The sequence below is a fragment of the Eumetopias jubatus genome, unplaced genomic scaffold, assembly GCF_037043125.1.
Source record: "Eumetopias jubatus isolate StellerSeaLion01/CBP00866 unplaced genomic scaffold, mEumJub1_p1.0 scaffold_10, whole genome shotgun sequence".
In the NCBI taxonomy this organism is placed as follows: Eukaryota; Metazoa; Chordata; class Mammalia; order Carnivora; family Otariidae; genus Eumetopias; species Eumetopias jubatus.
Genome location: NW_028274816.1, coordinates 47366695 through 47380526, shown reverse-complemented (window position 1 = coordinate 47380526; position 13832 = coordinate 47366695). Strand labels below are relative to the sequence as shown.

The 13832-nt window shown below is 44.9% G+C and overlaps 1 protein-coding gene and 1 pseudogene across 1 annotated transcript; both read left to right on the top strand.

Annotated features, from left to right (window-relative positions):
- The first annotated feature begins 1125 nt into the window (after nucleotides 1-1125).
- LOC114224464 (COX assembly mitochondrial protein homolog pseudogene) lies at nucleotides 1126-1580 on the top strand (annotated as a pseudogene).
- Nucleotides 1581-11677: 10097 nt separating this feature from the next.
- Nucleotides 11678-12417, top strand: LOC114224448 (large ribosomal subunit protein bL20m). Its single transcript, XM_028123671.2, has one exon. It carries the CDS (start codon nucleotides 11727-11729, stop codon nucleotides 12174-12176), a length of 450 nt encoding a protein of 149 aa, XP_027979472.1. The 5' UTR covers nucleotides 11678-11726; the 3' UTR covers nucleotides 12177-12417.
- The last annotated feature ends 1415 nt before the right edge of the window (nucleotides 12418-13832 follow it).

The following is a 13832-nucleotide window of genomic DNA, read 5'->3' as shown; positions in this document are numbered from 1 at the left end:
AAATGAACACCAAAAGAGATCAGGGGTACTTACATCTCTATCAGACAAAACAGAATGTAGGTCAAAAAATATCACAATATACAAAGGTCATTATATAATGATAAAGGTATCCATTCAAGAGGACATAACAACATAAATATGTATGTTCCAAACATCAGAACAGCTAAATATATTAAGCAATATTAATAGATCTGAAGGCAGAAATAGACTGTGATGCAATAATAGTAGGGGACTTCAACTCTCCACTTTCAACAACATCCAGACAGCAAATCAGTAAGGAAATATTAAACTTGAGCTACACTTTAAATCAAATGGATCTAACAGACATATACAGAACATTCCATCCAATGGCAAAAGAATACATATTCTTCTCAAGCACATATGGAATACTCTCCAGGATAGATCACATGTTAGGCCACAAAACAAGTCTTAAATTTAAGAAGACTGAATCTTCTTCTTTTTCTGAAGAAAAACTGGAAAATTAAATAACACATTCCTGAGCAAACAAAGAGTCAAAGAAGAAGACAAAAGGGAAATAAAAAATATACTAAGACCAACAAAGATGGAAACACAATATATCAAAACTTACGGGTTTCAGCAAAAGTGATTCTAAGAGGGAAGTTTAAAGAGATAAAGACCTACATTAAGAGAAAAAAGGGGCACCTGGGTGGCTCAGTCAGTTAAGCGTCTGCCTTCAGCTCAGGTCATGATCCCAGGATCCTGGGATTGAGCCCCACGTCAGGCTCTCTGCTCAGTGGAGAGTCTGCTTCTCCCTCTCCCTCTGCCTGCCACTCCCCTGGCTTATTCTCTCTCTCTGTCAAATAAATTTTAAAAATCTTGAAAAAAAAAGAAAAGAAAAATCTCAAGCAAACAACCTGAGTTTATTATTACTTTTTAAAGATTTTATTTATTTATTTGAGAGGTCAAGAGAGAGCATGAGTTGGGGGGAAGGGCAGAGGGAGAGGGAGAAGCAGACTCTCCATTGGGCAGGGAGCCCGACGACGCAGGGCTCAATCCCAGGACCCTGGGATCATAACCCAAGCCAAAGGCAGACACTTAACTGACTGAGGCATCCAGGCACCCCAAACAAGCTAACTTTAAAAAGAAGAACAAACTGGCCCGGGAGCGGCTAGGAGCTGCTTTCCTCCGCCCGCCGAGATGGCGCTCGACCCCACAGGGCAGCATCTCAGACATGTCGAAAAGGATGTTTTGATTCCTAAAATAATGAGAGAAAAAGCCCGAGAGAGATGTTCTGAACAAGTTCAAGGTGAGACTGAAAGAAGAACAACATGGGCTATGAAGTGGACCTTGAAGGGTGGCTAATGATTTGGTTATAATGATCCAGCCTTTTATGAAGAATGCAAAATGGAATACCTGAAGGAAAGGGAAGAATTCAGAAAAACTGGAATTCCTGCCAAGAAAAGGCTACAGAAACTTCCCACAAGCATGTAGGCAAATACTCAGATACTTAGCCCTGATACTCATGGAAAACATTATCACCTAAAATAATGGACTCAAGGAAGTGTTTGCTTTATCCCAAATTACGGAAATAATAAAGATTTCCTTTTAAATTTCAAAAAAAAAAAAAAAAGAACAAACTAAGCCCAAAGTTAGCAGAAGGAAGGAAATAACAAAGATGAGAGCAGAAATAAATAAAATAGAAAATTAAAAAAACAATAAAAAAGATAAAAACAACTAAGAGTTGGCTTTCCGAAAATATAAACAAAACTGATATTCCTTTAGCTACACTTAAGAATAAAAGGGGGAAGATTCAAATAAACAACAACAGAAATGAACAAGGAAACATTACAACTGATACCACAGAAATACAAAGGATCAAAAGAAAATGCTATGAACAATTTTAAGATAATGAAACCGTGTGCCATAGGGTTAATGAGGTTGAAACTAGCAGAATATTTAAAGCTTATTTTTCAGAGAACTGTTTCTCCCCAATCAGCTATTGTGTCTTTTAAGACCCCACTAACACATCCACTAGCTGTCTCTGCAGAAACTTGGACTCAAGGTCAACTGATATGGTTCCAGCCTAGAAACAAGCAAGGCTTTGCATTCCTTCCTGGAGATAACAAGCCCAAGACCCCATTTAGTTTTGGTTGTTTTTCTTTTAAGATTTTATTTATTTATTTGACAGAGACACAGTGAGAGAGGGAACACAGCCGGGAGAGTAGGAGAGGGAGAAGCAGGCTTCCCGCCGAGCAGGGAGCCCGATGTGGGGCTCAATCCCAGGACCCTGGGATCCGGACCTGAGCCGAAGGCAGACGTTTAACGACTGAGCTACCCAGGCGCCCCTCCATCTAGTTTTTATCTGCTCTTGGAGCATGCCCATAGCCCTTTCTCCCTGTCCTAAGACAATGTCCTGACATCAGGGGCTGAATTTTGCCCTGTCCTGATATTAAGTCACCACACCGAAATGAACGTGGGTTGTATGTTACAAATATGTTTGCTCCATGCACATACTCAGTCTTTCCTCATGAATAGTCATAATTTCCCCTGCCCTCTTCATCAATATGTATGTAATCTCCACCCCTATGATTATAAAAAATTTGTTCTCTCCCCCTTTCGGGTGGTAGATTTGAGGCCTGCCCTCCCATCTCCTCTCATCTGGCTGCCTCTCAAACCCTTCCCTTGAGGCATACCTGATGTCTCAGTGATTGGCTTTGCTGCACATCAGGCAGAGGTGCTCAGGATTGGTTACAATAAAAAACTGGACAACCTAGAAGAAATGAATAAATTCCTAGAAACATAAAACTGAAAAGATTGATGGGGCGCCTGGGTAGCTCAGTCGTTAAGCGTCTGCCTTTGGCTCAGGTCATGATCCCAGGGTCCTGGGATCCAGCCCCGCATCGGGCTCCCTGCTCAGCGGGAAGCCTGCTTCTCCCTCTCCCACTCCCTCTGCTTGTGTTCCTTCTCTCACTGTGTCTCTCTCTGTCAAATAAATAAATAAAATCTTAAAAAAAAAACCCTGAAAAGATTGAATCATGAAGAAATGGAAAATCTGACTAGATCTATATTCAGTAAAGACACTGAAATAGTAATAAAAATTCTTTGAACAAATAAAACCCATGAACAGATGGTTTCACTGGTGAATTTTACCAGACATTAAAAAAACTAACACCAATCCTTATCAAACTGTTCCAAAAACGGAAGAGGAAAGAATAATTCCAACTTATTTCACAAGGTCAGTGATACTATGACACCAAAGCCAGACAAGTATACTACAATAAAAGAAAATTACAGGTCAATATCCTGATGAACACAGATGCAAAAATCTTCAAAAGAATACTAGCAACCTGAATCCAACAGCACATTGAAAGAATCCCATACAATGATCAAGTGGGATTTATGCCAAGGACTGCAAGGATGATTTAACATGAAAGCCAAGAAATGTGATACACCATATTAACAGGATGAAGGACAAAAATAATATAATCATCTCAATAAATGAAGGGAAAATATTAAACAAAATTCAACACCCTTCATGACAAAAACTTTTAACAAATTAGGTATAAAAGGAATGTAATTCAACATAATAAAAGTCCATATATGACTGGCCCACAGCTAACATACTCAATGGCAAAAATCCAAAAGCCTTTTCTTCTAAGATCAGGAACAGAAGGGTGCCCACTCTCACTACTCCTCCTAAAATAGTACTAAAAGTCCTAACCAGAGCAGGCAGGCAAGAACAAAATATAAAAGGTACCTAAATTGGAAAGGATTAAGTAAAATTGTCTCTGTTTACAGATAGATTTTCTTACATATAGAGAACTCAAATACACTATTAAAAAACTGTTAGAACTAATAAATGGATTTAGTAAATTTGTAGCATACACAATCAACAAAGAAAATTCAGTTGTGTGTCTATACACTAACAACGAACTACCTGAAAGAGAAATGCAGTAAGCATCCCATTTACCATTTACCACAGTATTAAAAATAATAAAATGATTAGGAATAAATTTAATCAAGGAGGTCAAAGACCTGTACACTAAAAACTATAAGGCACTGATGAAAGAAATTAAACTCAAATAAATGTAATAATATCCTATGTTCATGGAATGGAAGAATTCATACTTTCAAAATGCCCATTTCACCCAAAGTGATCTGCACATTCCATGCAATCCCTTTAAAAGTTCCAACAGCATTTTTCACAAATATTTTTTTAAATCCTAAAATTCATATGGAACCACAAAAGACCCTGAATAGCCACAGCAATCTTGAGAAAGAACAAAGCAAAAGGCATCACACTTACCGATTTCAAACTATATTACAAATTCATAGTAATCCAAACATATGGTACTGGCATAAAAACAGACACATGGACCAATGGAACAGAACAGAGAGCCCAGAAATGAACCCACACAGGTATTGTCAACTAATCTTTCATAATGGCACCAGGAATACACAATGGGGAAAAGATTTTTTTTCCATAAGTGGTGCTAAAAATTTGGATATCCACATGCAAAAGAATTAAAATGGATCCCTACCTTGCACTATACACAAAAATTAACTTGAAATGCATCAAAGACCTAAATGGAAGACTTGAAATGATAAACTCCTAGAAGAAAATATAGGTAGTAAGCTCCCTGATACTAGCCTTGGTAATGATTTTTTATTTCTTATTTATTTATTTATTAAAGATTTATTTATTTGACGCCCCAGTAATGATTTTTTAGATAGGACAACTAAAGCGCTAGAACACAGGCAAAAATAAACAAGTGGGACTGCTTCAAATCGAAAAGATTCTGCATAGCAAATGAAACAACCAACAAAATGAAGAGGCAACCTACAGAATGGGAGAAAACATTTGCAAACCATACAGCTAATAAGGAGTTAATATCTAAAATATTTAAAACTCATACAACCAAATAACAACAACAAAGAAACACCCAATACAATTTAAAAATGGGCAAAGGACCTGAATAGACATTTTTCCAAAGAAGACAGGCAAATGGCCAATGGGTACATGCAAAGATGCTCAACGTCACTCATCATCAGGGAAACGCAAATCAAAACCACAACGAGATATCACCTCACACCTGTCAGGATGACTATTACCGAAGAGATAAGAGATAACAAGCGTTGGGGAGGATGTGGAGAGAAGGGAGCCTTTGTGCACCTTCGGTAGTTATTTAAAGTGGTGGAGCCACTATGGAAATCAGTATGGAGGGGGCCCTGGGTGGCTTAGTCCTTAAGCGTCTGCCTTCAGCTCAGGTCATGATCCCAGGGTCCTGGGATCGAGCCCCGCATCGGGCTCCCTGCTCGGCGGGGAGCCTGCTTCTCCCTCTCCCACTCCCCATGCTTGGGTTCCCTCTCTCGCTGTCTCTCTCTCTCTGTCAAATAAATAAATAAAATCTTTACAAAAGAAAGAAAGAAAGAAAAAGAAAGAAAGAAAGAAAGAAAGAAAGAAAGAAAGAAAGAAAGAAAGAAAGAAAAAGGAAGGAAGGAAGGAAGGAAGGAAGGAAGGAAGGAAGGAAGGAAGGAAAGAAAGAAAGAAAGAAAGAAAGAAAGAAAGAAAGAAAGAAAGAAAGAAAGAAAGAAAGAAAGAAAGAAAGAAAGAGAGAAAGAAAAAGAAAGAAAGAAGGAAAACAGTATGGAGATCCCTCAGAAAATTATAAAGAAAGCTACCATATGACCCAGCAATACCACTTCTGGGTATTTACCCAAAGAAAATAATACAATCTCCAAGAGGGCACGAGAGTTGTCTCCCATATGCCACCAGCGTGCAGTTTTTGCCTGGAGGGTATTTCCTGGTGCCCAGTCAGGAGTAAAATGTCTTTCACAACTGGGCACAACTCCGGGCGGGGTGGGCCTTCTGTTTAGTGGATCTACCTTGCAAGCCTTGACCTTAAAAAAAAATCCCTAAATTTTCCTCCTTGAAAAAGTCCCCTCCCGCATCCTCCATTTGAAACCAGTGCTGTGAAAGCAGAGAAATGCTGGTGAAGTACATGCAGACTTCAGTGGGAGAGGGCAGCCCCGTCACTAAGGTTTGTCTTACAAACCCAAGAATGAGCACACAGGTCGGGCAACAAGGGGCTGAAGTTAGAGTGAGGAGGGTCTGTGGTGCAGTACTGAGCCTGCAAGCCCATACAATGAAGAACATTCCATGGGTAGCTCTACCATGGGCAAGGACACAGTGATGGGGATGCAGCACAAGGAGGGAGAGGCTGGGTCTCCAACTCACTTCTCCACAAATGGCTTTCAGCAGGGGTTTGTCTGCTGGTGGCACGTGAGCGATGAGAAGGACGTTCAGACCCTGGGGAAACTGACTGCAACCGAGGAGCTGGTATTCATGAAGCACTCAGGGTATGTGCACATCTCACAACCCATTTTGTGCAGCTCAGTGTTGGACAGCACTTCAGAGGGAGCAGTGGAGAGGAACAGGGGAGACCTGGAGACCAGATATGGGTGACCAGAGTCAGAGGAGGAATACTAACAGGGCAAAATGTCAAGAATGGGACTAAAGGACAGAAATGAGTTATGCCTAGTCCTTGGTATGAATACAATGATGGGCACTGGAGAGGTTCCTGGTATGATCTGAATTTGGCCCTGACACTGAGCCATCTCCTACTTCCCACTTAGCAGAGTCAACGCCCCCCACCCCACCCAGGGCTCTCTTGCTGTGGCTGGAGTCACAGCTGAGCTGTCAGGCACCCATGTCTCTCCCCACAGCTCCAGCTGGACAACTATGCATATCTGGGAAGATGCAAGTCCTAAAGGGAAGACGAGTGGACAGCCCTGATGCAGAGTAACCCGCCCCATGACAGACCACAGGAAAGAAAACTAGTATTACCAAAGAACCTTGGAGGAGTGTCTTACAGGAATAGCCCAGTGGTCCCCACGAGAAGTGACTATGTTGGTGTGTGCAATTTCTGGCTGCAATTTCACGAGGAAACGCCCACTAGAGAGAAGTGGCTAGAATCTGGGGCAGAGTTGCATTGAATCTGGACAGTCACTCTGCCAGGGTGAGGCCGAGTCTGGTGGGACCAACTGGTTTCACTGAAAGACTTCCTACCCCCCATAGCCTTCCCTACACATCTTCAGGTATGCTGAAGGGCTTGGGGAGAGGAAGGGGAAGTGTACTCTGCCCAGCCTGGCACCCACAGCACCTACATAGAAAAGTTTAGGGGAGCAATGTCCACAGTCCGGCTGTGAGAAGGAAAGAGCAGCTCCTGGAGAAAGGAGGAAGGAGAGAGCCCAGTCAAAGATGCTGGGGTGAGCCTGAGAGACCTACCCAGTGAGGCCACAAGTGCAAAGTTCTCTAGCATCACATCCTGGCACAGGAGTCTCTGAGTCCCATCAAGGAACTTCCACTCTTCCTGAGACAAGTCCATAGCCACATGCTCAAAGGTCACAGCAGCCTACCATCATGAAGACTATGTCCCTGAGCCACCTCTCACTGGGACCCTCAGTCTACCCCCCAAACATCCACTCCCTGCCCCCCACCCCAGCTCCTAAACTGACAGGATATGCAAGGCCCAGATGCCACTGATTCTAGCTCTCTCCTCTTTCCTACTGATCACTCTGTCACCCCGTATCATGCCCACGCAGGCACGAAGGCAGATAAATAAATGTCATTTAAGCACTGGGTGTGACATGAGAGGCCCCACCTCCTCTCTTGCTAGCAAGATCCCCAGGGGTTCCCAGAGCATGCCTCCCAGACACAACCAAACATGGGCTCAGCTTTCCCCCTTAAGCTGCTATGAGCAAGGCCCTGGGACCCTCAGGTCTCCCTCCCTCCACTGAGCTCATCACTCCATGGACCACACTGCCCTCCCATCTCCAACCCCCACCGTCATGGCCACCTCCTCCATCCCAGCCCACATCCACAGTATGTTCCTAGCCACCCCACATGCCACCCTGCCCTTGGCACCCGGAGTGTTTGGCAAATAGGATCAGGATCCATCCTGCCCTGGACCTCGGGTGGCCCACACTGGCAGAGGAAGCCCCTAGTCCTGCTTTAAAGGCCTCTTCACCACGTCCTTTCCTGCTTCAGCCTCGGCCCCGTGGAAGCACATGCAAGGGGTCAAACACCTTAAGCCTCTTCAGCTGTGTGCTGTACACATTGCTCACCAGTCTCAGCCTTCCTCTCTCCAGCCAAGCCTCACCCAACACTCCACCCCACTGTCCCCTGGCCTTCAGTGACTCTCCTGTTTGCTCCTGGGTTGATCTACCAGCCTGTGTAAAACCCTCCAGGCCCCTCAAGGTCACCAAAGTAGGCTGGCCAGCCCTTAGAGGGCTGAGTAAGCACTGGCCTTGGTCTCCCTGTCATCTCATTCCCATCACTGTTGTGCTTCCACATCCATCTCAGGTCCATTCCCCTGTGGAAGCCTCGGCCCTCTACAAGCCCCACCTCTCTCCCACGGCCACCAGTCTCCCTCATCTATCCTTGTGATCTGTCCTTGTGATGCTCACCAACCCCATTCAGGTGCCCAAGACACCTTTGCCACCATGACCTGAAGATGTCCCCTCATAAATGTGATTCACAGTTCAAACCTTGTTCCCACACAGGCCATCACCTTGTGGTGTCTTGAGCCTGAGCCCTACACTCAAATGCAGATTTGTGTGCATCTTCTTGCCCATCAGTGCCTCCACTTTGAAGTCCTGGAACTCCTCATACTCAACATGTTCAAACCGAACTCCTGATACTCCCTCTGAAAAGTACGCCTACAAATGACTACATCCTACATTTCAGTTGATGGCACCTCTTGCCTTCCAGCTGCAAAAGCCAAACCCTTGGAGTTATCCCTGTCTCCTCTCTCTTTCATCCTCCGTAACAGAAAGCAGTCAGACCTACTGTACAAACAAATCCAGAAGCCCTAAGTTTTTCCCACCTCTACAACCAACAACCTGATCCAGACACTACCAATACTCACCTGAACTATTCAGTACCCGCCTCCCTCACCCCTACTCTCTGTTCTCCAGTCTGAAGCCAGAGGAAGTCTGTTAAGTCCTGATTCAGACCACCTCCCTCCTCTACTCTGAATTTCCAACATTCCAAAATTCCTCAGAATACAGGCACAGTTCCTTAGTCTGCCGTTCTAGGCTGATTCCTACATTTCTTTACCAGATATAATGGGATACGTGCAGTTCCCTGAATCCTGCCAACTCTGTTTCACCTACAAGTATCGGCAAATGCTCATCTCTGCGTCTATAACCCTTCCTAAATAGCATTCTACTGGTTGTCAGAAATGGAAACCCCTGGTGTGGGTTCAGGACCCTGAGTCTCAAGGAATCCAGGGGCCCTAGTCCCAATAGCCATGGGGGCAACAGGTGCAGCATTCTGGGACACCGCAATCCCAGAGACTATATGGGTGAAAATGGGTTGGGTGAGGGCCTGAGATACCCTCCACTCACCTGTGCATGGTCCACAAACATTCCTTCAGCCATGGGTCCCTGTGAGAATAAGACTGTGAGTGACAGCTATCCATGGCAGGGTCTCAAGGGTTCATCCAAACATTTATCACTGACCCAAATGTCTAATTTATGAGCCTGTCTTTAGTTTGACCTCATTAGCTGTGTGAGTTTGGACAATTCAATCTCTCTGTGCTTCAGTGTCTTCTTCTGAAAAATGGGGATAGTAAGGGGACCAAACTCACAGTGCTGGAGTTGGGATCAAACACATTAGTACATATTAAGTGCTGAGTGTATGCTATCCATAGAATTAGGGCTTTTGTCAGTGTTCTCAATGCAAATTAAGTGACAGACTTTGAAATTTTGAACGTGTTTCAGCTACCTTTATGCATTTAAGAAAATATGATATTTAAGACTTGATTTTAGTATATTAGTATACTGCTTAGTTACATATTAAGGGGTAAACCAAGTATTAAGTGCTTTCATAAGTTTACCTTGTTAAATCCATACATTTAAAATCTTAATTAGGGGCACCTGGGTGGTTCAGTTGGTTAAGCGACTGCCTTCGGCTCGGGTCATGATCCTGGGGTCCTGGGATCGAGCCCCATGTTGGGCTCCACCTGCTCAGCAGGGAGCCTGCTTCTCTCTCTCCCTCTGCCTGACACTTCCCCTGCTGGTGCTTTCTGTCAAATAAATAAATGAATGAAATCTTTAAAAAAATTTTTTTTAAATAAAAAAAATACAATCTTAATTCACTGGGGTGCCTGGGTGGCTGAGTCAGTTAAGCATCTGCCTTCAGCTCGGGTCATGATCCCAGGGTCCTGGGATGGAGCCCTGCATCGGGCTCCCTGCTCACTGGGGAGTCTTCTTCTCCTTCTCCCTCTGCCTGCCTCTCCCCCTGCTTGTGCTCACTCTCTAATAAATAAAATCTTTTTTTAAAAAACTTTAATTGGCTACCTACAGGAACACAATCAGAGGAATAGTGATTGCTTAATTTTAAAAAATAAATGGTGTTCCTTAAGTTAAAAATAGGGGGTATGGGGGCTAGGCCTGGGCAGGTGGATGGACGCTAGTCCTCTATCCTTAAAATAGTCCTCTTTCCTTAAAGTCTACCTTGTATTCTATCATTTCTACCCCCTGACCAAGCCAGCCTTAACATTTCCTCAGCCTAAGTAAACTTTATTCAGGTTTCTTCCTGACTATAGGCCCCTAACCTCCCTTTTCTTAAGAGCATTTAACTTCAATAGATACCAATTAGAAAACACATATGTCTTAATCACAGAGAAAAAGATTTGCAAAAAGGGTTACTCCTGAGTAACTCCATGTGCTCCACAGATTCCACTGATCAACCTCCCCATCTGGTTGGTGTCCTCCAGTACTTTTTCAGTGGCTCACTCTGGCACTTAAAAACACTCCTGTCTTTTGTTTCAAGGGAGTTGAGTTCACTCCCTCTCCTATTGCAATAGCCTTGAATGGTCGTCTTTGCTCCTTTTAACTTTGTCCAGCGGCCATTTTACTCTGACAGTCCTCTGGCTACTGCTTTGGTCTAGCCTCATGGTAGGGCTCCAGACTCTCTTGCAGGAGCTTTCTCCAGCTTTTCCCACTTCGACTCTCCTCATCCCTCTGCCAGGTCCGTTCTACACTGAGCAGCCTTTGGGAACCTTTTAAAATCCTACCTCAGATCAAGTCTCTCAGTTCACAACGCTCCATGGCTACCATCACCCTCGGAACGAAGGCCTAACTGCTCAGGCTGCCACACCACTCCCAATCTGTTTTCCTGTATATAAGAGACAGGCCCCAGGTTTCCCGAGCACTCCACTCGATCTCACTTCCAAACCTCTGCATATGATAGTTCCTCTGCCTGTAATACTGTTCCACGCCTCATCACACCGACGGTCAAAAATGGGCACCCCCGCCAAGAAGGAGCCAAGGTTCTAAACAAAGGGCCAGACTGAAGTGAACCGTGCAGGCACTCCTCATTCGGATCTTTAGGATTCAGAGGTAGGAGTTCCCACGGGAGTCGGTGTGGAGGATGCAGCACCAACTTGCGCGGGGTCCATCAGGGCAAACACAACCATCAAGGCTCGTTGGTGAGGCAAAGCGGGGAGTTGCCAGGAAACAGGCCAGAGCGCTGCGGGCTCAGCCAGACGCACGGGGTCACCCCAAGCGGCACTCTCACCAAGTCTCAGAACCGCCTCTGTCAGTGGGGACACATCTACTTCTGCGTCTCCCGCTCACTTTATCTTGGGTTCCACCAACTACTTAAGAATTACATCAGGTGGCCGCCACCGCTTCCGCTGGAGGCGGTGCGGCGCGGCGCGTGCGCGGCTGAGCGGAGAAGCCGGCTCGCGGGCGCCATGGTCTTCCTCTCCGCGCAGCTGTGGCTGCGGAGCCGCCTCACGGACCGCTACTGGCGGGTCCAGGAGGTGCTGCAGCATGCGCGGCACTTCCGGGGAAGGAAGAATCGGTGCTACAAGCTGGCGGTGAGAGCTGTGACCAGAGCGCTTGTGAAATGCACAAAAGCGCGAAGACTGAAGAAGAGGAACATGAGGACACTCTGGATTAATCGAATTACAGCTGCCTCCCAGGAACACGGCCTGAAGTACCCAGCATTCATGGTCAATTTAATTAAGTGCCAGGTGGAGCTCAACAGGAAAGTACTTGCGGATCTAGCCATCTATGAACCAAAGACTTTTAAATCTTTGGCTGCTTTGGCCAAAAGGAGGCGACAGGAAGGATTTGCTGCTGCCCTGGGGGATGGGAAAGAGCCCGAAGGCATATTTTCCAGAGTGGTGCAGGATCACTGAGGGGGATTCCAACACTGCCTGCCCTTTGCATCTGAGTATCTTAGGAAAAGGTTTTTTTTTTTCCCTCCGATGATCACAGTAGTAAAAATAGGGTCTAACAATTATTTGTCAACACTGTGTGTTCAACAGTTATTAATTTGCATTTTAGTAACAGGTTTAAGAGGCCCCTTTTTCCCTCACTGGGACAGATCTAGAAATCTTACAGACTGTACAAATAAAGCTCATGTGGTGTTCAAAAAAAAAAAAAAAAAAAAATTACATCAGGTGGCCAGGCTCAAGAACGACAAAACTGACCGCCTCCAGAAGAAGCCGGAAGTCCTGCCTAGGCACTTCCGCCTGCTCGGAAAGGCGTCTCTCCATGGCCGGGCCTTCATTGGCGCAGCGCTGCAGAAGCGCGGCGCAGGGGCACATGGGTAATGTAGTTCCCATAGGTCACGGGCCTTGGTCAGTAGCTCCACTGCGGGCCACTGGGCAAGGGCAAAGAAGGTCTACATGCTGAGAAACGGTGCCCCCAAGCTCTTAGAACTGAAAGGAATCTCATTCCTCGTAAAGAGACGCCCTGATTTTTCCACGAAGTGTAGTATACAACTGATCACAAATGTTTAGAGAGCTTATTTCAGATGTCCTCCAAAGCTGCAAAACATGGGGATGTCAGTCTGATAGAAAGTGTGCTCCCTATTAGCCGGGACCTAATAGATGTTATCTTGATTCTTCCCAAATATATGTAGACTGAAGCTTTAGAGTTCAGTTTGTGAGACTCAGTTTATTTGTTCAAGGATGAGAGAGAAAAACACTCCAGACAAGACCATCAGGGGGAATCTGGGGGAGGGAGTTAGGTAGATGCTCTGCTGCGCCACTGGTTCAAACAGAACACCTCCCAGTCTGGGTTTCCAATCCAGGAGCAACACTGTTTTATCCTGATTTATTTCTGAATTTATTTCTTAATTCATATGCTTACATATGTTAAAACAGAACAAAGCAAAAACAAAAACAAAAAACAGAGCCAGACAGTAAATGGGTAAAAGCAGAATTTCTTCAGGAACTATTGCAATAGGGATACTAGACTTCAGTCTCAATTGAACTGGGCTCAATTCTGAATACAAGTCAAGGTGAGGATTTATAGCTGCCATATAATGATTTATAAGAAATATATATTTGAATGATGTCCCCCATCGGGTCTGTGTCACCCTTGTCCTGCCCCTCACTTTAGGTGCTTGCAGGCCCTGGATCATTTGAATGATCAAATATATATTTCTTAGTTATACTTTTTATCCACAGTTCCCGAAACTCTTCAGAGCCATACAGGTAAAAAGGGTGTCTTATTAATGAAGGTGACTTTTGGACCCCATCCAAGGGCAGGGCTAGTCCACGGGAGAAACAACCGTGTGATCAGGGAATTGGAACATTCACCCGATCCCACTCCACCCTCTGGGGAGGAGAGAGCCACTGGAGGTTCATCATTCATTGGTTTAGTCAATAATGACTGTGCAAGGAAGCATCCATGAAAACCCAAAAGGACTGGGTTTGGAGAGCTTCTGGGTTGGTGAACATTTGGAAATTTGGGGAGAGTGACAGCATTTCTGGCTCTGGCTTTATTAGGACTATTTGAAGTGCCAGCAAACACATCACCTGCTGCGAGTCCGCCTGCAAGGGGAG